Source organism: Ornithorhynchus anatinus, chromosome 1 (assembly GCF_004115215.2).
Source record: "Ornithorhynchus anatinus isolate Pmale09 chromosome 1, mOrnAna1.pri.v4, whole genome shotgun sequence".
Lineage (NCBI taxonomy): Eukaryota > Metazoa > Chordata > Mammalia > Monotremata > Ornithorhynchidae > Ornithorhynchus > Ornithorhynchus anatinus.
In genome coordinates this window covers 34,444,542-34,467,975 of record NC_041728.1, presented here as the reverse complement: position 1 = coordinate 34,467,975, position 23,434 = coordinate 34,444,542, and the positions used below count along the sequence as shown (strand labels likewise).

The 23,434-nt window shown below is 50.1% G+C and overlaps 1 protein-coding gene across 1 annotated transcript in view; it reads right to left on the bottom strand.

Moving 5' to 3' along the window:
- Window positions 1-22,496, bottom strand: part of TTC9 (tetratricopeptide repeat domain 9) — a gene marked incomplete at its 5' end in the record, with an annotated part of 33,886 nt that extends 11,390 nt beyond the window's left edge. Inside the window, 1 exon segment of the mRNA XM_029058537.2 lies at window positions 22,022-22,496. Within this exon segment, the coding sequence (XP_028914370.2) occupies window positions 22,022-22,496 (475 nt within the window).
- Between the last annotated feature and the right edge of the window lie 938 nt (window positions 22,497-23,434).

Genomic DNA, 23,434 nt, shown 5'->3' with positions numbered 1-23,434 from the left:
TGGGAGTCAGAGGTCATGAGTTTGAATCCCAGCTCCATCACTTGTCAGCTGTGTGACTGTGGGCAAGTCACTTAACTTCTCTGTGCCTCAGTTACCTCATCTGTAAAATGGGGATTAAGACTGTGAGCCTCATACAGGACAACCTGATTACCCTCTATCTACCCAGCATTTAGAACAGTGCTTTGCACATAGTAAACTCTTAACAAATACCAACATTATTATTATTATTATTTTCCATCAGACTCGGCACTAGCTGAGTGGGAGACCTTGGATGAGTCACTTGACCTTTCTAGACCTCAGTTTCTCCCCCTGGGAAATGGGGACAAAACTTTCCACCTCCTTCCTCGCAGGTCTGTGACATGGTTGAAAGGCTCGACAGTGGCCAGATGTTTGGGCTTTCCCACACAAAAGCCACATGAAACATTCCGAACAACCAGCAGAAAAATCTTGGAAAGGAATGGCCCGCCGCTCCGTTTCCTTGGTTCCCAGTTATGACACACCCGTGTTTTCCCTTCTCCCTCAAATGACAGGGGAAGCTTTGGGATTAGCCGAAATGAGAGGGTCCATCTTGAGGTGGCTCATAATGCAGTTTATGAAAACGCTGGTGAACCGTCTCCTCTATTTCTTTTGTCAGACTCTCCTCCTCTCTCAGACTGGGCTGGCAATTCTTGACCCGTTAGCGAACGTCTGAGACTTGAAGAACTGGCTGAACATGGGTGGGCCCGACCAGCAACACTCTCCCATAGATCCACGTGGGCGTGGTGGCACGACCTCGGGGATAGACCCCAGGCCTGGGAGTCAAAAGGACCTGCGTTCTAATCCCGGATCCACCACTCATCTGTTGTGTGACTTTGGGCCTTCCCTTCCCTGGGCCTCAGTGACCTCAACTATAAAATTGGGTTTGAGATTGCGAGCCCCTCATGGGACGGGGACTGTGTCCAACCTAATTTACTTGTATCCACCCCAGCGATAATATCTTTTTTTTAAAAAAGGACTAAAGTTTGAGGCTGAGGTTGGGAATTTGAGGGTCCTTCCCCTTCTTTTGGCCGGACATTCAGCTGGGAATTCTTATGGCAGCTGGGATAAAGGAGAAGCAACACCCTTTAATTCATTCATTTAATTATATCAACTGAGCAGTTACTGTGTGCAGAGCATGTACTAAGCCCTTGGGAGAGTATAATACAACAATAAACAGATACAATCCCTGCCCACAATGAGCTTACAGTCTATGGGGGGAGGCAGACCTTAATATAAATACATTACAGATGTGAAATGTATCTGTAATTTACACTCACTGGTAAGGGAGTGTGAAAGGTCTAGGTTTGCCAAATTCAAAGTTATTGTCCAAATGTGACTTCCAACACAATCTTCAATGGCCCTTCTCCTCCTCTACTGAGAGTTACCAGATTCAGGTGACGTTCACTACTCAGTTCAGGGAATTTTCCACTCTGGGTGTCTTTTGGTTTGGTTTCAGAAAAACCTCTTACCTTTTCCCTATATTCGATAGTATTTATTGAGTGCTTACTATGTGCAGAGCACTGTACTAAGCGCTTGGAATGTACAAATCATTCATTCAATTGTACTTACGGAGCTCATACTCTGCACAGAGTGCATTGATTCCTTGGAGTCATAGCTGTTCTCCAGGGATTTTCCAGGCCACTTATGCTTTCTCCTTCAAACCATTCCCATCCTAGATATCCCTAGCGTATTCCCCCAGAGATTGACTCTAGAATAGTGCTCAGAGCTCTGAATTTTGCTCCTTATATTTAGTCATTCAGTCAATCAGATTTATTGAGTGCTTTCTGTGTGCAGAGCCCTTTACTAAGTGCTTGGGAGAGTGCAATATAACAATAAACAGACCCATTCCCTGCCCACAGTGAGCTTACAGTCTGTGTGCAGCGGGGAAGACATATTAATATAAATATAATTTACTTATTACTTAATATAAAGACTCCAAGCTTAATACATTAAGGCTGGTCCCCCAAAACTGAGAAGAGGGGAAGCGGGCTGGGTATTGTGACCCCTAGGTCACCACCCGCCAAGCTTGGCACAGACGCTCCCCAGGATGTGGGCAAAATCCTGTTTCATTACTGAGTCCTGGTTTCCTGCTCTGTAAAGTGGGAAGAGCGATGTCGATCTTTCTCTAGGGAGTTGGAGGGAGGGCTTAAGAGTGAACCTGAGGAAAGTTGCTTTGAGATCCTTCATGAAAAGCAGCAAGGCCTAGTGAATGGAACACGGGGCCTGGGAGTCGGAGGACCTGGGTTCTAGTCATGGCTCTGCCACTTGTCTGCTCTGTCACCTTGGGCAAGTCGCTTCACTTCTCTGGGCCCCAGTTGTCTCATCTGCAAAATGGGGATTAAGCCTGTGAGCTCCATGTGGGACAGGGACTGTGGCCAACCTGATTCTCTTGTATCTACTCCAGCACTTAGAACAGTGATTAGTGCCTAACATTTACCATAAAAGAAATCTCATCAGGAATGTGAATCAATCGAGTCCTAACTGTATGCAGAGCACTGCACTAAGCAGTTGGGAGAGTACAACAGAGTAAATAGATACATTCTCTGTCTTTAAGGGGCTTATGATCTAGCAAGAATTTAGAATCCAGGGGATAGAGGCCTATCCTGGTGTTCAGACAGCCTATTCCTCTACCTAGGGTAGACTGCCTAGCTGAAAAAGCATTGTGGAAATATCCAAGCACAAGGCTTGAAATCAGCTCTCCGGGTGAGACATTTCAATCACCGCGCACCGCTGCTTTTCCTCGCTCCTCTCCCACAACCAGCCGGCTCACACACTTCGCCCCTCTAATGCCAATCTACTCACTGGGTCTCTCTCTCGTCTCTCTTTGTCTCTGTCGTCCTCTTGCTCAAGGACCTCCCCGCCCCCCTTCTTGGAGCTCCCACCTCCTTCACATCCGACAGACGTCCATCCACCCCATCTTCAAAGCCTTACTAAAATCACATTTCCTCAAGGAAGCCTTTCCTGACTAATCTTTCAGCTCCTCACCCTATTTCCCACCCTACTGAGTCACTTCTGCACTTGAGTCTGTAAGCATTTAAATACTCACTCCACCTCCTCGGCACATATATATATATATACACATATACATATATATATATTTATACCTGCCTTTTATTCGGTAGCTTCCCCATCTGTAATTTATTTTAGTATCTGTCTTACCCACTAGACTAAGCTTCTTGAGGGCAAAGACTGTGTCTACCAACTGTTTTACTGTACTCTTCCAAATCTTAGTAATAATAATAATAATAATTGTGTTATTTGTTAAGCACTTACTATGTGCCAGGCACTGAACTAAAATCCGGGCGAGATACAAGAAAACCAGGCCAGACACAGTCCCTCTCCCCATGGGCTCACAGTCTTAATCCCCATTTTACAGATGAGGCAACCAAATCCCAGAGAATAATAATTAGGGTATTTGTTAGTGCTTACTCTGTGCCAGGCACTATACTAAGCGCTATGGTGGGATACAAAGCTAATGGGGTTGGACACAGTCCCTGTCCCACAAGGGGCTCGGGGTCTTCATCCCCATTTTACAGATGAGGTAACCAAGGCCCAGAGAAGTGAAGTGACTTGCCCAAGGTCACACAGCAGTGGAGCTGGGACCAGAACCCAGGTCCCTCTGACCTCGAAGCCTGCACTCCATACACTAGATCACGCTGCTTCTTGTGGGTAGGGGTCACATCTATCACCTCTTTTCTACTGTACTTTCCCAAGTGCTTAGTACAGGCCCCTGCCCCCAGTAAGCACTCAGTAAATAGGACCGATTGGTTGTCATCAGCAAGAGGGAATCCAAATCTGGGAATCAGGGCCAAACTGGGGCTGGGAGGCAGGACTGAGGTGGCGGGGCAGTTGGGAGGGCATACGTGACAGAGCGACCCCCTTCTTAAGCACATCTCCTCCAGGAGGCCTTCTCTGACTACACCCTCATTTCCTCCTCTCCCACTCCCTTCTGCGTCGCCCTTGTACTTGGATTTCCTCCCTTTATTCACCCCTTCCCTCAGCCCCACTGCACTTGCATCACGGATTTATTTATGTTCATGTCTGTCTCCCCGCTGTACATTTTGAGCTCTTACCGACTCTATTCTATGGTCCTCTCCTCAAGCGCCTAGTACGGTGTTCTGCACAGGGTAAGCACTCACTAAATACCGTGGGTTGATTGATTATTTCCCTGGAATTACCTTTGCTTCTAGTTGGGGCACATCTCAGAAATAAATCCTACTACATCCAGTAATTTCTAGGCAGTGCATCAGCAGCAAGATCTTCTAGACTGTAAGCCCGATGTGGGCAGGGATCATCTCTCTTTATTGCTGAATTACACTTTCCAAGTGCTTAGTACAGTGCTCTGCACAAGATAAGCGCTCAGTAAATACAATTGAATGAATGAATGCAGTCCTGGTACACAAGGACCGACCGCGAAGCTTCGTCTACTTGAGTTTCACTAGTAATAGTAGTAGTGATAATGTTTATGAAGTGTTTGCTGTGTGCAGAGCACTGCACTAAGTGCTTGGGCGAGCACAATATTACAGGCACATTCCCCGCCCACAACGAGCTTACAGTCTGGAGGGTAGAGTCAGACGTGTCCTTGAGAAGGATTGAATGCCCCTCTTCTTTCACTGTAAAAGGAGATTTTCCTTTTGCCCTTTGGATTGTACCTTCAAGCCAGAGGATTTTTTTCTTATGATTTTGGTAAAGTGCTTACTATGGGTCAAACACTATTTTAAGCACTGGGGTAGGTACAGTTTCTAATCCCACCTCCTCCATTTGTCTGCTGAGTGACCTTGGGCAAGTCACTTCACTTCTTTGTGCCTCAGTTACCTCATCTGTAAATTAGGATCGCGACTGTGAGCCCCACGTGGGACGGGGACAGTGTCCAACCCGATGTGCTTGCATCCACTACGACACTTAGTTCAGTGTCTGGCACATAGTAAGCGCTTGACAAATACCATAATTATTATATAATCCCTGTCCCACATGGGGATGCTCCCAACTGCTCAGTCCAGTACTCTGCACACAGGAGGTGCTCAATAAATATGACTGATTGATTGATTGGTCTGTGAGAGAAGCAACGTGGCCTAGTGGATAACAGGATTGAAACTGGCATCCTTAAAGATGCCCTCTTTATCATAATAATTAATAATATTGATGGTATCCCTTAAGCATTTACTATGCACCAAGCACTGCACTAAGCACTGGGGAAGATACTAGTTCATCATATGAGACCAGATTCTGTACTGCATGGAAGTCACAGTCCTAAATCCTACTTAGGTAGGAGGAAGAAGAGGTATTGAATCCCCATTTTGCAGTTGAGGAAACTGAGAAGCAAAGGAAGGGAAGTGACTGGATCAAAGTCATGCAGCAGGAGAGTGGCGGAGGTGGGTTTAGAACCCAGTCCTCTGACCCCAGGCCTGGAGTCTTTCCATTAGGCTATGCTGCTTCCCAACTCTCTAGTCTGCCAGTAAGCCAACCCACAGGCAGGAGTAATTGTGAGAAAGGAATGTCTATTTATTGTTATATTAAACTCTCTCAAGTGCTTAGTATAGTGCTCTGTACACAGTAAACACTCAGTAAATATGATTGACTGACTGGGTCGTGTTTTCAAGCAGTTTTCTGTTGTCCTCTAATGCATTCATCACTTCACTTCTCTGGGCTGTTTCCCTGAAGCAGCGTGGCTCAGTGGGAAAGAGTCCTGGGCTTCGGAGTCAGAGGTCATGGGTTCGACTCCCGGCTCTGCCACTTGTCAGCTGTGTGACTGTGGGCAAGTCACTTCACTTCTCTGTGCCTCAGTTCCCTCATCTGTAAAATGGGGATTACCTGTGAGCCTCACATGGGGCAACCTGATTACCCTGTAATCTCCCCCAGCGCTTAGAACAGTGCTTGGCACATAGCGCTTAACAAATACCAACATTATTATTATTATTATTATGTCCACTTGCTTTGTTTTGTTTTGTTGTCTGTTTCCCCTCTTCTAGACTGTGAGCCCGTTGGGTAGGGATTGTCCCTATTTGTTGCCGAATTGCACTTTCCAAGCACTTAGTACAGTGCTCTTCATACAGTAAGCGCTCAAATACAATTGAATGAATGAATGAATCTGTAAAATAGGGATTAAGACTGTGAGCCCCGTTTGTGACGGGGACTATGTCCAACCCAGTTTGCTTTTTCCACCCCTGCACTTAGCACAGTGCCCTGGCAACATAGTAAGCACTTAAATATCAGAGTTATCATCATCATCATTATTATTTGGGGCCCTTACAGTCATTAACTTCTAGTCCCTGGTTAGCTTAAAACCTCCACAACACTGCCTCACGATCCCCTGATGGGATCTACCTAGGAAAACCAGCCATGAGAAAAGAAAAGAACTGTGGGAAAGAACCCACAAGGACCTGGGAGTCAGGACACCTGGACTCTGATCGGATCTCTGCTTCTCCACTTCCTGTGGGCAAGTTGCTTCACTTCTCTGTCCCTCAGTTTCCTTTTCGGTAAACAGGGGATTTAATACCTGCTCCCCCTCCCCCTTAGACTGTGAATCCTGTGAAGGACAGGTACTATGTCTGGTCGGCTTATCTTCTACTTATTTTCTATTTTTATGGTATTTGTTAAGCATTTACTATGCCAACCAGGGACACAGAGGCAAAAGTAGTCAGATTGAACACCGTCCATATCCCATATGGGGCCCGCAAGTCTTAATCCCCATTTTACAGATGAGGTAATTGAGACACAGAGAAGCAGCCTGGTGCAGTAGAGAGAGAGAGAGAGCACAGGCCTGAGACTTAGAAGCAGCGTGGCTTAGTGGAAAGAGCCTGGGCTTGAGAGTCAGAGGATGCGGGTTCTAATCCCAAATTCCTCAACTTGTCTTCTGTGTGACTCTGTGCCTCAGTTACCTCATCTGTAAAATGGGGATAAGACTATGAGCCCCATGTGGGACAGCGACTGTGTCCAACCTGATTGCTTGTATCCACCCCAGTTCTTATACGTGCCTGGCTCATAGTAAGCCCTTAACAAATATCATTATTATGATTATTAATAGCATTAATAATAATAATAAAATGACTTGCCCAAGATCCCACAGCAGACAGGTGGTGGAGTCCTTGCACTTACCCTAATGCTTACTACATTGCTTGGTCCATAATGAATGCTTAACAAATACCATTATTTGATAGTTAATTTATTATTATTATCATTATATCATTCAGCACTTAGAACAGTGCTTGGCACATAGTGAGGGCGGGGCAGAAGAACCTCCTTCTCCCTGAAGTTTTCCTCTCCTACCTTCTCTCCAACTAGCCCTCTCACATTCCTGCTGTACTGGACTCTCTCTGGTGCTAAGGACAGGACACTGCACAAAGTTAAGCGCTCAGTAAATACCCTTGATTGATTCCTGTTGGTTATCTTATACAATTTCTCTCCAGCTATTCCCCTGTGTCTCTCTTTAGGTGTCTCTGTTTGTCTCTCTGTCACCCTCCCCCCTCTCCTTCTCTCATTCACTGGTGTCTGTCTCTGGGCTTCTGGGAGCAGAGGTGAGGATTGGGGCTGTGGATTCAGGGCTCCAGGGCTGGACAGCCTGGGAGTGGCTTGTGCTCTGAGGCCAGAGATAATCATAATCATAATAATAATGTTAATCGTATTTGTTAAGCGCTTACTATGTGCCTGGCACTATGGTAAGCAGTGGGGTGGGTACAAGCAAATCAAGTTGGACACAGTCCCTGTCCCACGTGGGGCTCAGAGTCTCAATCCTCATTTTCCAGAGGAGGTAACTGAGGCTCAGAGAAGTGAAGTGATTTGCCCAAGGTCACCCATTGGATACGTGGCGGAGCTGGGATTAGAATTCAGGTCCTTCTGATTTCCAGGGGCGGGCTCTAGCCACTAGGGAACGCTGCTTCTCTGGGGCCACTGGGCACTGGGAGGAAGGGGCCGGGGGGGTGGGGGATGCAGGGGATGGGCATTCCAGTTGATAGGGGTGGTAATGCCAGGGAGGCCCTCCCAGCTCCCAACGTAAGAGCGACCCAGCTTCCCAGACACCCACCAGTCCCTGAGCTGGGGGAGGGGGACAAGGCATGACAAAGACCCCCTTTCATTATTGTTATCAAGGGTTCCATTCCATCAGCCTTCTGCATGACATCGTGGCACTCTATTGCACACAACGCACGCAAGGAACATAATGACCTTGTTACAGAAAAGCTACACGAGGCTGTCGTATCGAAGCAGAAGGGAGACGGGTATGGCCCGATTTTTCCCTGCTTTAAGACAACCATGTCTGAAGTTGGCACCAATAATCATCGATGATAATAATAATTACTGCCTTTATCAAGGGCTTCCGATTGGCCGAACACTGTCCTAAGCACTGGGGTTGATAGGCAGTAACGTGGCTTAGTGGACACGTACAGCATGGGCCTGGGAGTCAGAAGGACCTGAGTTCTAATCCTGGCTCCACCACTTGTCTGCTGCGTGACTTTGGGTGAGTCACTTGTCTTCCTGGGGCCTCAGTTCCCTCATCTGGAAAATGGGGATTAAGGGTGTGAGCCCCATGTGGGACAGGGGATGTGTCCCACCTGATAAACTCGTATCCACCCCAGCGCTTAGAATGGTGCTTGGCACATAGTAAGTGCTTAACAAGTACCCTAATGATTATTTATTATTACAAGATAATCAGCCTGGGCATAGATCCTGTTCCACTACAGTCTGAATAGGAGGGAGTAGGATTGAATCCCCATTTTACAGATGAGGAAACTGAGGCACAAAGAAGTTAAGCGACTTGCTGGAGGTCACCCAGCAGGCAGGGGGCAGAACTGGGTCCTCTGACTCCCAGGCCCGTGATCTTGCCACTAGGCCACACTGCTTCCTGTGCACTTGGTTCGGAGCTCTTCATAAATGTGGTGCCCAGTTCAATGCGCCGAGAAGCAGCGTGGCCTGATGGTTAGAGCCCAGGCCTGGGAGTCAGAAGGACCTGGGTTCTCATCCCGGCTCTGCCACCTGTCAGCTGTGTGACCTTGGGCAAGTCACTCACTTCTCTGGGCCTCAGTTTCCTCCATCTGCAAAACGGGGATGAACCCCAAGTGGGACAGGGACTGTGTCCAACCTGATTAACTTGTATCTCCTCCAGTGGTCAGTACCTGGCACATAGTAAGCACTTAACAAATACCATAAAAAAGACTTCCATTTCAGAGGTGAGCCTGGGACCAGCCACTTGGCAGGAGAGTCCTGCCCCCAGAGGTCACCCAGAACATTCCCCGAAACCCAGGACGGTGTCTTTCGTATACGTCTCCCTCTGCATAGAGCACAGCCTTCTTGGCAATGTGTCAGTGCTCTCCAGCTGATGGGGTGACCTCCCGCCTCTGGTCTGGAGCGCTCTCCCTTTTCATATCTGACAAACCCCCACTCTCTTCCCCTCGTCAGAGCCTTACTGAAGACAATCCTTTGCAAGCGGCCTTCCCTGACTAAGTTCTCCCTGTCCTCTTCTCTCGCTCCTTTCTGCGTTGCCCTGATTTGCTCCCTTTATTCACCCCACACCTCAGCCACAAGCACTTTTGACAATATCCGTCGTTTATTTATTTCTACTAATGTCTGTCTCCCTCTCTAGACCGTCAGCTTGTTGTGGGACGGGAATGTGTCTACCGACTCTGGAATGTTGTACTCTCCCAAGGGCTCAATATCAACTCTCCCACAGAAACACTTCACCATTGTCTTCAAAACACTCCACCACCTCGCCCCCTTCTACCTCACCTCCCTACTTTCCTACTACAACCAGCCCCCACACTCCACTCCTCTAATGCCAACCATCTCACTATGCTCGATCTCATCTATCTTGCCGCCAAACTCTCGCCCACATTCCTGCCTCTGGCCTGAAATGCCCTCCCTATGTGCCCAACCTGATTAAACTGTATCTATCCAGGGCTTAGAACAATGTTTGGCACATAGTAAGTGCTTGACAAGTACCATTGTTATTATTATTATTATTACAGTGCTCTGCACACAGTAAGCACTCAATAAATACCATTGATTGATTTCTGATGCTTCACTCTGATACAATTAGACTGCCCCATTCTTCCTCCTGCGCCCATTCCTTGTAAATATTTTGTTTCTGTCGGTCTCCCCGGTTAGATTGGCAACACTTTGAGGGCAGGGAACATGTCATTTGCTTCTCCCAAATGCTTAGTACAGTGCTTCACACACAATAGCCTTTCTATATTTTGTTGCCGACCCTTCTCCCACATCCTGCCTCTGGCCCGGAACTCCCTCCCCCTTCATATCTCTCAGACCGTCTCTCCACCTTCCAAGCCTTATTCAAATCACATCTCCACCAAAAGGCAGCAAAAGGCCTAGTGGATAGAGCCTGGGCCTGGAGTCAGAAGGACCTGGCTTCTAATCCCTGCTCCGCTGCTTTGTCTGCTATGTGACCTTGGGCCAGTCACTTCACTTCTCTGGGCCTCAGTTCCCTCCTCTGTAAAATGAGGGTTAAGGCTCTGAGCCCTATATGGGATATGAACTATCAAACTAGCTTGTATCTGCTGTAGGGCTTAGAACAGTGTTTGACACATAGGAAGCACTAAACAAATACCATTATTATTACTTTCATTATTATTATTTCTGTGGGCCTCTCTTGCTCAATCCACATATTCATCCATCACCAATCCCTGTAGGTTCAATCTCCACAACATTGCTAAAATCCATCTTTTCCTCTCCATCTGAACTCCTACCACATTAATCCAAGCACTTATCCTATCCTGCCCTCAATTACTGTATCAGTCTCCTGGTTGACCTCCCCAGCTTCCTGACTCTCCCCACTCCAGTCCATACTTTCGCCCCGCCACCGAGATCATTTTTCTACAAAAACGTTCAGGCCATGTTTCCCCACTCCTCAAGAACCTCCAGTGGTGGCCCATCCACTTGCACCTCAAACAGAAACTCCTCAACTTTGGCTTTACAGCAGTCAATCACCACGATGCTAAGCACTGGGGCAGACACCAATAGTTCAGCCGCTGTCCCCATCCCACATGGGACTCACCAACTCAGAGAGAAGACCGGTACACACTAACTCCATTTTACAGGGGAGGAAACTAAGACACCAATTAAGGGGATTTGCCCACTAATAATAATTGTGGTATTTGTTAGGCATTTACTCTGTGGCCAGGCACTGTACTAAGCTCTGGGGTGGATACAAGCAAGGCGGGTGGGACACGGACCCTATCCCACATGAGGTTCACACCTCAATTCCCATTTGACAGGTGAGAGAACTGAGGTATGAAGGCGTGAAGTGGCTTGCCCAAAAGTCACACAGCAGACAAGCGGCAAGCAGTGGGGCCGGGGTTAGAACCCATGATCTTCTGACTCCCAGGCCCAGGATCTATCCACTACACCATACTGCTTCTTCCAAGGTCTCACAGCAGGTAAGCACTCCTGACCTTGAGCTCTTTCCACTGGGCCATACAGTTTTTTCCAGTTGGGTAGTTCTGCTGACCAGCTCAACCTGTTTTTTTTCCCTGGTAAATCCCTGACAAGCTGCAAATCTAAGCCGGGAGTAGAAGGACAGGACAATGAAGGCAACCCAGCCTTTCAGCACCTCATCCAGGGGGTGACTGTGTGTGTGTGTTTAGTGTGAGGAAACAAGGCTCTCTCTCTGTGAGTGTGTATGTGTGTGTTTTCTTTGTACTCTCCTCTAACACGGGACTTTGCGGACACTAAGCTGAGGCTGTTGAAATACATCCAGAGCACATCAGAAAGCTCTGGCCTCAAAATGCGTTTTGCATTTCTCGCTGTTGCTGTAGCCATCTTTTTGGAGTGCCTGAACTGAGAAGCAGTGTGGCCTGACAGAAAAACAGCCCTGGCCTGGGAGTCAGAGGACCTGGGTTCTAATCCCGGCTCCGCCACTTGTCTGCTCTGTGACCTTGGGCAAGTTGCTTCACTTAATTGTTCACTTTTTGGGTCTCAATTTTGTTAACTGAACTGGCGATTAAATATGTTTCCCTCTCCTACTTGGATTATGAGACCCACCAGTTTCCTCATTTGTGAAATGGGTATTCAAATACCTGTTCTGTCTCCAACTTAGATTGTGAACTCCATGTGGGGACGGGGACTCTATCCAACCTCACTGTGTTTGTATCTAGCCCAGTGCTTACTACAGCGCTTACCACATACCGTAGTCATCATCAATCATCAAACCATGATGCCTACGTTTCCCTGGAGACCCTCAGGAACCTTGGACCCGGGGAATATGTGCAGCCTGGATTGTGGCTTGTGACTGTGGTGATCTTTTTGAGAGATCAATGAACCAATAACGTTTAGTGAGCGCTTCCTCTACACAGCGCACTGTACTAATTGCACTGTACTACACTGTATTGAACTGATCATTTGGGAAAGTACAAAAGAGTTGGTGTAGTCTCTCCTGCTTAGACTGGGATCTCCATGTGGAACCCGGGACCGTGTCCCATATGATTATCTCGAGTCTGCCCCATTGCTCAGTACAGTGCTTGGCACACAGTAAGTACTTAACACAAATACCATAATAGTAATTAGGAGTTGAGATGATCCCTGCTCTCAAGGTATTTACATTTGAGCGGTTTGTTCCTCTTTTCTGTTTTGCTGGTTAATTATGGTATTTGTTAAGCGCTTACTATGTGCCAGGCACTATACTAAGAGCTGGGGTAGATACAATCAAGTCAGGTTGGACACAGTCCCTGCCCCACGTGGGGCTCACAGTCCTAATCTCCATTTTACAGATGAGTTAACTGAGGCCCACAGAAGTAAAGTAACTTGCCCAAAAGTCACACAGCAGACAAGTGGTGGAGCCGGGATTAGAACTTGATCCGTCTCGCGATGACATATGTGCCATATGTCTCTGATTGATGCACCACTTCTCTCTAGTAAGGCTTTCCAGCAGTTTTTTGTTTTTGTTTTAATTTTTGAATGGTATTTAGTAAGCACTTACTATGTGTCAAGCACTGTTCTAAGCACTGGGGTAGATATGAGTTCATCAGGTTGGCCACAGTCCTTGTCCCACATGGGGCTCACAGTCTAAGTTTAAGGGAGAGCGGGTATTGAATCCCCATTTTACAGGTGAGGAAACTGAGGCCCAGAGAAGGGAAGTGATTTCCCCAAGGTTACCCAGCAGGCAATTGGCAGAGTCAGGTTTTAGAAGCCAGGTCCTCTGACTCCCAAGCCCGTGCTCTATCCACCAGGCCCCTCTTGCTTCTCACTAAATTGGTTTGAAGTCCAGAGCTGATAGGGCTTCAAAAAGTCATTTAGTCCACGTCTCCTGCCTCCAGCCCAACTTGTACCTCTTCCACTTTCTATAGAATCCCTTAAATGCTTAGAAACAGTGCTTTGCACACAGTAAGTGCTCAATAAATACCACTGAATGAATGAATAAGTGTTACCCTTGGACATTCAGTTGCGTATTTCACTAGCCTCCCTCACAGGGCCTCTAGACTGTAAGCTCATTGTGGTCAGGAAATGTGTCGCCGGACTCTCCAAGGGCTCAGTCCAGTGCTCTGCACATAGTAAGCACTCATTGTGAATGAAGGTGACCCATCTGACCTTCCCTCATGTCACTAGGAGGTATCTTTTTTCTTCCCAGCTGAGAGGAGCTGCGTCTTTTACAGAGCCCACTGAGATGGGGGAAACCTACCCCAAGGTCATGCAGTGACTGTGCCTCCACCAGCCCCCCTTGCGATCTTGGCTTTCACATTGAGCTTTTCATCTCTCTATCTCATTTGAGAGCAATTAACCAAATCAATATTTTTTTTTTGCAAGCTTTGAGGACCTGCAAAGGCCCAGATCAACTCCAGCGTTACACCAGCGGCGTTTCAGTCTTGGCTGTTGCTGTTGATTTAGGTTCAGCTGGGCTGACTGAGCCCAGAGGGGGTCTGTTTCTTGGTTGGTTTGCTTTTTGTAATGGTATTTAAGGGCTTACTCTGTGCTAGGCATTTCGCTAGGAGGTGGATGATAGTGCAGGCAGGGTTGACAGTCCTTGCCCCACCCAGCCTCACAGTCTACAGTGGGAGGGGAACGTACTTAATCCTGGTTTACCGGTGTCAAAACTGAGGCACAAAGGAGTGAAGCGACTTGCCCAAGGTCACAGAGTGGGCTCAAGGTGGAACTGGGATTAGAACCCAGGTCCTCTGACTCCCAGGCCCGGGCTCTACCCATTGGAGAAGCAGCGTGGCTCAGTGGAAAGAGCATGGGCTTTGGAGTCAGAGGTCATGAGTTCGAATCCCAGCTCTGCCACTTGTCAGCTGTGTGACTGTGGGCAAGTCACTTAACTTCTCTGGGCCTCAGTTACCTCATCTGTAAAATGGGGATTAAGATTGTGAGCCCCATGTGGGACAACCTGATTCCCCAGTGTCTCCCCCCAGCGCTTAGAACAGTGCTCTGCACCTAGTAAGCGCTTAACAAATATCAACATTATTATTATTATTATTACTAGACCATGCTGCTTCTCTTCCTGGGTCTATATCCTGTGTACTTTCGGCTTTCTTAAGCCAGAGAAGCGGCTGATGGGAAAAAATCCATTTCTTAAGGGTAGCAGAGAGGGTCGTTTAAATACACGACCACCCCCTTCTCCTGGAAACGTTATCCAACCTCGGCTTCACTGACGTTGTCTTCTCCTGGTTCTCCTCCTATCTCTCTGGCTGCTCATTCTTCAGTCTCCTTCGTGGCTCCTCCTCTGCCTCCCACCCTCTAGCTGTGGGGGTCCCTCAAGGTTCAGTTCTGTGTCCCCTACTAGTCTCCATCTACACTCACTCCCTTGGAGAACTCATATCGCTCCCATGACTTCAACTACCACCTCTAAGCGGATGAAACCCCAATCTCCATCTCCAGCCCTGCTCTCCCTCCCACTCTGCAGCCTTGCATTTCCTCCTGCCTTCAAGACATCTCTTATTGGATGTCCTCCCATCACCTCAAACTAAGTCTAAAACAGAACTTCTTATCTTCCCAACAACCCCTGACCGTCCCCTGACTTTATCAGCACTGTTGAAGGCACCAACATCCTTCCTGTCTCACTAGCCTGTAACTTTGGGCGTTATCCTTGACTCCTCTCTCTCATTCAACCCACATATTCAATCCATCAATAAATCCTTTCAGTTAGACCTTCAGAACATCGCTAAAGTCTGCCTTTCCTCTCCCTCCAAACTGCCAGCACAGTAATTCAAGTACTTATCCTCTCTCGCCTGGATTACCGTTATCACCCTCCTTGCTGACCTCCTAGCCTCCTGTCTCTCCCCAGTCCAGTCCCTACTTTACTCTGCTGCCTGGATCATTTTTCTACAAAAACATTCAGGGCACATTTCCCCACTCCCAGAACTTTCAGGGGTGGCCCACCCACCTCCGTATCAAACAAAACTCCTTACCGGCGGCTTTAGGGCTCTCAATTACCTTGCCCCTTCTCTACCTCACCTCACTACTCTTCTACTACAACCCAGCCCAACGCACTTTCTCCTCTAATGCCAACCTTCTCAATGTACCTCAAACTCGTCTATCTTGCCGCTAACCTCTTCCCCTCTTGCTTCTGGCCTGGAAGAACTCCCTCTTCATATATGACAGTCCACCCCTCTCCCCGCCTCCCAAAGTCTTATTGAAGGAACATTCCCTCCAAGAAGCCTTCCCTGACTAAGCCCTCCTTTTCTTTTCTCCCACTCCCATTCTGCATCGCCCTGACTTGCTCCCTTTATTCATCCTCCTCCCACCCCCACAGCACTTATGTACAGATCTGTATTTCATTTGTAATATTAATGTCTGTTTCCCCGCCTAGACAGTAAACTCATTGTGGGCCGGGAATGTCCCTGTTTATTACTGTATCACACTCTCCCAAGTACAGTGCTCTGCCCATAGAAAGTGCTCAATAAATACAACTTACTGATTCCCTCCTTCAGCCTACTGGGAAGTTGAGATGCCTCGGAGAAACCCAGGGAGGCCCTCGAGGCAGAGGGTAGACCATCCACCTGCTGGATTCCCTGGTGCCAGGTTAGGGCTAATGGTCAGCATGTTCTGCCCCTCCCTGTTCACCGACCCCTGGCCCACGTCTTGTCTCTGGCCTGGAATGCCCTTCCTCCTCAAATCTGGCAGACATTTACTCTGCCCCGCTTCAAAGCCTTATTGAAGGCCCATTTCCTCCAAGAGGCCTTCCAGACTAAGCCCCACTTTTTCCCTCATTGCTCCTTTGCCATTTCCGCCCTCTCCCAGCCGCATAGCACTTATGTACATATCTGTCAATTTGTATTGATGTCTCTCTCCCCAGCTCTAGACTGTGAGCTTGTTGTGGGTAGGGAATGTCACTTTACTGTTGTATTGGTACTTTCTCAAGTGCTTAGTTCAGGGCTGTGCACACAGTAAGCGTTTAAATAAATATGGTCGAATTGAATGAATGAATGAACGAACCGGGCAAGCCCCTGTGGCGCCCTGGGGCCGGTTCCGAACTAACGTTCTTGGCAGGTTTGTCCGGCCCCCTTCGGTGGTCCCTCTGGTGTCCCATCCCGAATGCTTTGTGGCGATGTCCCCTTGGGGCCTTCCAGTCTCAGCTCCCGAAGGGCCAGGGGTTGATTCCCTCAGTGACCCAGCCCCATCCTGGGGCCCTCCCGGTTTCCACTACCTTCTCAGCCTCCACCCTTCACACACAGCCGGACGCTACCCTGAGGCCGAGGGGAGCTTCAGATAATAATAATAATAATTGCAGTATTTGTTAAGCACTGAAATATTGTACTAAGCAGTGGGGTGGGATACAAGCAAATTAGGTTGGATGCTACAGTCCCTGTCCCACATGGGTCTCCTAGACTTAATCCCCATTTTCCAGATGAGGGAACCGAGGTACAGAAAATGAAGTGACTCTCCCAAGATCACACAGCAGCAGACAAGTGGCAGAGCCAGGATTAGAACCCAAATTCTTCCGATGGGACATGCTGAGATCAGAGCGAGACAGTCCTTCCTCTGTGACCAGCTCCCTTCCCGGATGGAGACCGATGGTGGCTTTTTGCTTTTATCCACGGTCTCCCCAGCTCTTCAACATTAAAAGGGCAAATGGCGGGTCTGGGAGCCAAATTACCATCTCTGGGAAGAATCACACTCCTCTTTCTGAGACTTCTAGCCACAGCAGCGAAAAGCGAGGCCAAGAGGTAGAAATCCTTTTTCCCACTCTCTGGGGCTGGGGGTACTAAGTCTCGGAAGCAGAAACGATCCATTCTCCCAGAAACCCACCATTCTAACGGAGCCGGGCCAAACTCTAAGGGGGAATCCCCCATGACGGACTTAAACAGCCCCCGAGGTGACTTTGGTGCCAAAGCATTCCACAACCAAACTGCTGTCCTCCTGGAGAGGTCCTTGGACCCAACTGCATTGCTCTTGCCACATAAATCTTTGCTTTCTTCCCTTTCTCTCAGTGGTCCGGGGGGTCCGGACTGGATAGTGAAATGGCCGGTTTCTGATTGCTTTGTTCTTTTTTTAAAAAGGGGATCTGATTTCATTGATCCTGTTAACTGGAACTCACAGGGAGGCAGAGGGCGGGAGGAAGCTTAGGGCCTTCTGGGAGAATCCCCCTCCGGGCGTGGGGGCAAAGGCTGGGAATGTGGGGAGGGCAAGGGGGAGAGGAGGAGATGAAGGGGAAGGGAAGCAGCATGACCTACTGGAAGAGAAGACCACTGGCCTGGGAGTCAGGAAGACCTAATTCCGGCTCTGTCACGCGTCCACTGGGTGACCTTGAGAAGTCACTTCACTTCTCCATGCCTCAGTTACCTCATCTGTAAAATGGGGATCGAGACTGTGAGCCCCACGTGGGACAGGGATTGGGTCCAACTCGATCAGCTTGGAACTACCCCAACGCTTAGTGAAGCGCCTGGCACGTAGCAAGCACTTAACAAATACCTTTAAAAAAAAAAGGGTGGAGACTAGAGGTCCCTAATTCCTACTACCCAAAGAGTACTTGGGGTGGGGTGGGGTAAGGGAGAATAGAAGCTTCTAAAATGCAACTGTATCTGGGGTGGAGAAGCAAAAGCATCAGCCGCCTGGCAGGCAGCCTAATGGATCGGGGGGGGGGGGGGGAGGGGGGGGAGACGCTGTTTTGCTGATATTTCCAGCTTTTAGGAGGGGACAGACAGTCCTGACTCCTCCTCCTCCCTGGATTTGTTACTACTACAGCAGCCCTGGGCCCAAGGTGTTTGCGGGAGAGAAGGGGAGACTCAAAGGGCCCTCGGGTGGGTTAGAACTGGAGCCCACCCACTGCATGGTCAACAAAAGGAGGGGATACCCCTCTCCCCCCTCCCCTGAGGACTTGGCCTGCTCAGAGCTGCTAGTTGGGGTGACCGCCGGGCCTGGGAAGGGGTGGAGAGGGGAGCCCCCTCTGCCAGGGTTCTGCCCCGGAGGGACAGGGCAGTGCCCCGCTTTTTTTGGCAAGGAGCAGAAACAAAGAGAGCACGCGCTTGGAATACCCCATAGGCCACCATTATGCAGCCATACCAGTTCCCTCACACAGTCGCCCACACTCCAAGGCTCACGCATTCCTCCCGCCCCCCCAATTCTGCCTCCCCTCGGCCATTCCGAAAGGTTACGGGAAAGTGGGTTCTTGCCGCAACAGCAGATTGATTCTTCCAGGATCTCTCCCAGGTGAGGTTGGACCGTGTTGATCCCGGCATACCACTGCCCCCCCCCCCGGAAAGGGCCCCTCTTTCCTTCTAACTAATAATAATAATAATAATAATAATGGTGTTTGCTAAGCACTATGTGCCAGGCACTCTTCTAAGTGCTGGGGTGGATCTGAGGAAATAGGGTTTGTATATATTCCCTGTCCCACGTGGGGCTCACGGTCTCAATTGCCATCTGACAGTTGAGGGAACTGAGGCTCAGAGAGGTGTAGTGACTCACCCAAGGTCACCCGGCAGACAAGTGGCAGAGCCGGGATTAGAACTCACAACCTTCTGACACTCAGGCCCCTGCTCGATCCACTTACACCATGCTGCTTTTCTCTGTCGTATTGTACTCTGTCAAGGGCTTAGTATTCTGCTCGGCACACAGTAAGTGCTCAATAAGTGTGGTTGATCGATTGGCTTCCCCCTGCCCGGGGTGCCACCCCTCCTCTGCCACCTGTCTGTTGGGTGACCTTGGGCAAGTCACTTCACTTCTCTGGGCTTCAGTTCCCCCATTTATAAAATGGGGAATGAGACTGTGAGCCCGAAGTACTATGTCCCATTTGATTTGCTTGTATCCACCCCAGAACTCAGTACAGTGCCTGGCACATAGTCAGTGCTTAACAAATATCATTATTATCATTATTATTATTAGGGTAGAGTGAAAATGCTGAGGTAGCGGCCGCTTTCAGGTTTTCACTTGGGCATTTAGTGTAAGATATGATTCCCCCACCGGCCTGGTTGATCAGTAAACCTTTCTACAATCTTGTTCTAGATCCCTCTAGACTTGTAAGCTTGTTGTGGGCAGGGAATGCATCCGTTGATTGGTGTATCGTACTCTCCAAAGCGCTTAGTATGGTGTTTTGTATAGAGTAAGGGCTCAATAAATAAGATTGAATTGAATCCTTCCACCTCCAGCGTGGCTCAGTGGAAAGAGCATGGGCTGGGGAGTCAGGAGATGTGGGTTCTAATCCTGGTTCTGCCACTTGTCGGCTGTGTGACTTTGGGCCAGTCACTTCACTTCTCTGTGCCTCAGTCACCTCATCTGCAAAACGGGCCTTAAGACTGTGAGCTCCAAATGGGAAACTCACCTCCTCCTTAAAACTCACCTCCTCCAAGAGGCCTTCCCAGACTGAGCTCCTCTTCTCCCTCTACTCCCTCTGCCACCCCCCCTTACCTCTCCGCAGCTAAACCCTCTTTTTCCCCTTTTCCCTCTGCTCCTCCACCTCTCCCTTCCCATCCCCACAGCACTGTACTCGTCCGCTCAACTGTATATATTTCCGTTACCCTATTTATTTTGTTAATGAATTGTACATCGCCTTGATTCTATTTAGTTGCCATTGTTTTTACGAGATGTTCTTCCCCTTGATGCTGTTTATTGCCATTGTTCTTGTCTGTCCGTCTCCCCCGATTAGACTGTAAGCCCATCAAACGGCAGGGGCTGTCTCTATCTGTTGCCGACTTGTTCATCCCAAGCGCTTAGTACAGTGCTCTGCACATAGTAAGCGCTCAATAAATACTATTGAATGAATGAATGAATGACAACCTGACTACCTTGTATCTCCTCCAGCTCTTAGAACAGTGCTTGGCACATAGTAAGTACCCAACAAATACCATGATCAACATAATAATAATAATTATTATCTCCTGGAGGGAACTCCCAGCCCTGAGAAGTAAATGTCTGACTTGGCTGAAAAGATGGTAAGCTGGCTGTGGGCAGGGAATGTATCTACTGACTCTATTATACTTGTCCTCTCCCAAGTGCTCGGGGACAACCTGATTACCTTCTATCTACCCCAGCGCTTAGAACAATGCCAAGCACATAGTAAGCACTTAATAAATACCATAATAATTATGCAAAATAGTTATTAACATAATAAGTATACAGTGTCCAATTAAGTGCTCAATCAATACCCTTGATTGATTTATATTAATGTCTGTCTCCCTTCTAGTCTGTAAACCTGTTGTGGGCAGGGAATGTGTCTACAACCTCTGCTCTATTGTCCTCTCCCAAGCATTCAGTACAGCGCTCTGCACATAGGAAGCCCTCAATCAATACCACTGATTTATAGTAATGCCCGTCTCTCCCCTCTATGCTGTAAGCCCATTGCGGGCAGGGAAAGTTGTCCACCAATTCTGCTCCATTGTCCTCTCCCAACCGCTTAGTACAGCACATAGTAAGCACTCATTCAATACCGTTGATTGATGGATAAGCGGGGAGAGAATGCGGCATAATCCAGGTCGAAGCTTGAACCCTAATCCTTTAAATGGGAGGAGTCCCTGCATCAACCCGGAGTCTCCGGGATGGGGAGAGGGGCTAGGACCGTTTGGGGAAAGGAGAGAGCAAAGCCACCTTCTCCTCCCTGAGATGGCTGAAACTTATCTGTGCTGTGACCTTGGGCGAGTCACTTCACTTCTCTGCCTTTCAGCTCCCTCATCTGTCAAATAGGGTTTGAGCCCCACGTGGGACAAGGTTTGGGTCCAACCCCATTTGCTTGCATCTACCCCAGCGCTTACTACAGCGCCTGGGCCCATCGTAAGTGCTTAACAAAGAAGGCGCTTATTATTATTATTATTATTGTTATTACCAAAGGGAGGTTTGCCCTCTGCCTGGAGGAGAAGGACAAGCAGGGGAAGGGGGTGGTCTTAGAGGGGTCGTCACATGGGAGGGGAGGCGTCGAGCCGCTGTGGTCCAGGGAGCCCGGTAGCCGCGGTGACCCTCCGGCCCGGAGGAGGCCGGGCCATTCCTGGCCGGTCCAGGCCGGGGATGCCCACCCCCTTCCCCCTACCCCTCACAGGTGGAGCGGTTGCCGCAGGGTGGGTCGGTCCGGTCCACCCTCGCCCCTTCCAGACCCCACCTGCCCGCCCAAGTTATTTGGGGCAGGGGAGGGCGAGTCCAGCGTCCATTCCTTCCTCCACCCACTCTACCTCCCTCCATCCCTCCCTCCTTCCTCTATATCCATCCATCCCTCCCTCTTTCCTCTATCCATCCATCCCTCCCTCTTTCCTCTATCCATCCCTCCATCCCTCCCTCCTCTATCCATCCATCCTTCCCTCCCTTCCTCCCCTCCTCCCCTCCATCCCTCCCTCCTCCTTCTATCCATCCCTCCCGGGGTGGCCAGGGAATGTGCCCGTTTGTGGTTCTATTGTCAGGTCCCAACGGCTTGGTCCAGGGGTCCTCCCGCAGTAAGCGCTCCGTCGATGCGACCGAATGAACGAAGCGGTCCACCGGGGTATGTAGTCAGCGCTTGCTGGTCGCTGGCGCCCCTACCGGACGCCTGGAGTGGGTGGCCCCGAATCCCGCCCTCGGGCCATCCCTGGACCTGGCGGGGAGGAGCCTCCCCCCCCCCCAAAGGGGGCCAGGTGCGGGGCGAGCCGGTCCCTGGGCGGGGGCGACTGACCTGCCAGGCTGTTGTAGCAGTCGACCTCTATTGCTTCGACGAGCTGGGCCTGATGGTGGGCGAGGGCGGGGGTCCGGGGGTGGGCGGGCAGGCCCTTGAGCTCCAGGAGGGCGCGGTGGTACTTGCCGATGGCCTCGCGGAATTTCTTGTCTTTGTAGCACTGCGCCCCTTGGCTCTTGAAGTCCTGGGCGCGCTGGATCACCTCCCCGGGACCCCGACCCCGACGGACGGACTCCCCGCCCCGAAGCCCCCTCCTCCTCCTCGTCCTCCCCGCCCTGCCCCTCCTGCAGCTGCTGCATTTCCTGCAGCTCCTCCTGCAGCTCCTCCTGGAGCCGGTCCTGCGGCCGGTCCTGGGGGCGGTCCTGGGGGCCCGCGGCGGCTGGAGGGTCTTGGGGCGGGGGGCCGGGGGCAGCCCTCCCCGAGGCCCGGCTCTTCCTCTCCATGTCCGGGGGAGGGTCCCGAGGGGGTCCGGTCGGGTTCAGCGCCTCCCCAGCTCAAGACTGGCCGTCGCCCCCCTGGCCGACCTCCTGCCTCTGCCGCCCATTCTTCTTGCCAGCGGCCGGAGAGTGCTCCTGCCCACCCGTCTGCCCGCTCTGCCCGCCCGCCTGCCTGCCTGCACACCCTCCTCTCTCTCCCTCCGCCCTCCTCCTCCTCCTCCGTCCCTCCGCCCCTCTTCCCTCCTCCCCTCTTCCTCACCCTTTCCTCCTCCCGCCCTTCTTCCCCTCTTTACCCTCCCCTTTTCCCTCCTCCTCCCTCCCTCTTCCCCTTCTTCCTCCCTCACCCTTTTCTCCCCTTCTCCTCCCCCTTTTCCCATCTTCCCCCCCTTCTTCACCTGTCCCCTTCTTCCCCCTTTCCTCTTTCCCCTCTCCCCCTTTTTTCCCCTTCCCTTCTTTCTCCTCCCTCTTCTTCCCCCTTTTCCTCTTCCCCCTTTTCCTCCCCTTCTTCCCTCTTCCTCCTCCCTCTTTCCCCCCTCCCTTTTTTCCCTCTTCCCCTCCCTCTTCTTCCCCTCCCCTCTCTTTCCCCCCTTTCCCTCTTTCCCCTCTCCCCCCTTTTTCTCTTCCCCCTTTTTTCCCTCTTTCCCCCCTCCCCCCAAGGCCTCCCTTCGTCCTCTCTCCGCCCTGCCCCGCCCGGCTATGAATGAATGAATGAATGAATGAATGGAGGGGTCCAGTCGCTGGGGTGGTTGGGGCGATGCTGGGTTTTGAGGCGTGAGGGAGAGAGAGAGAGGTGTCTCCCCCGCCCCACCCCAGGCCGGCGTCCACACAGTCGGCCTCTGGAACACAACGGGGAAACAGCAAAGAAATGAACGTGTGGCCGGCCGCCCTACACACAACACTACAGGACACGACACGAGACACAACGTGAATCGGATGGAGGAGGGGGACAGGCGACAAAAAAGCCCCCGACACCTTC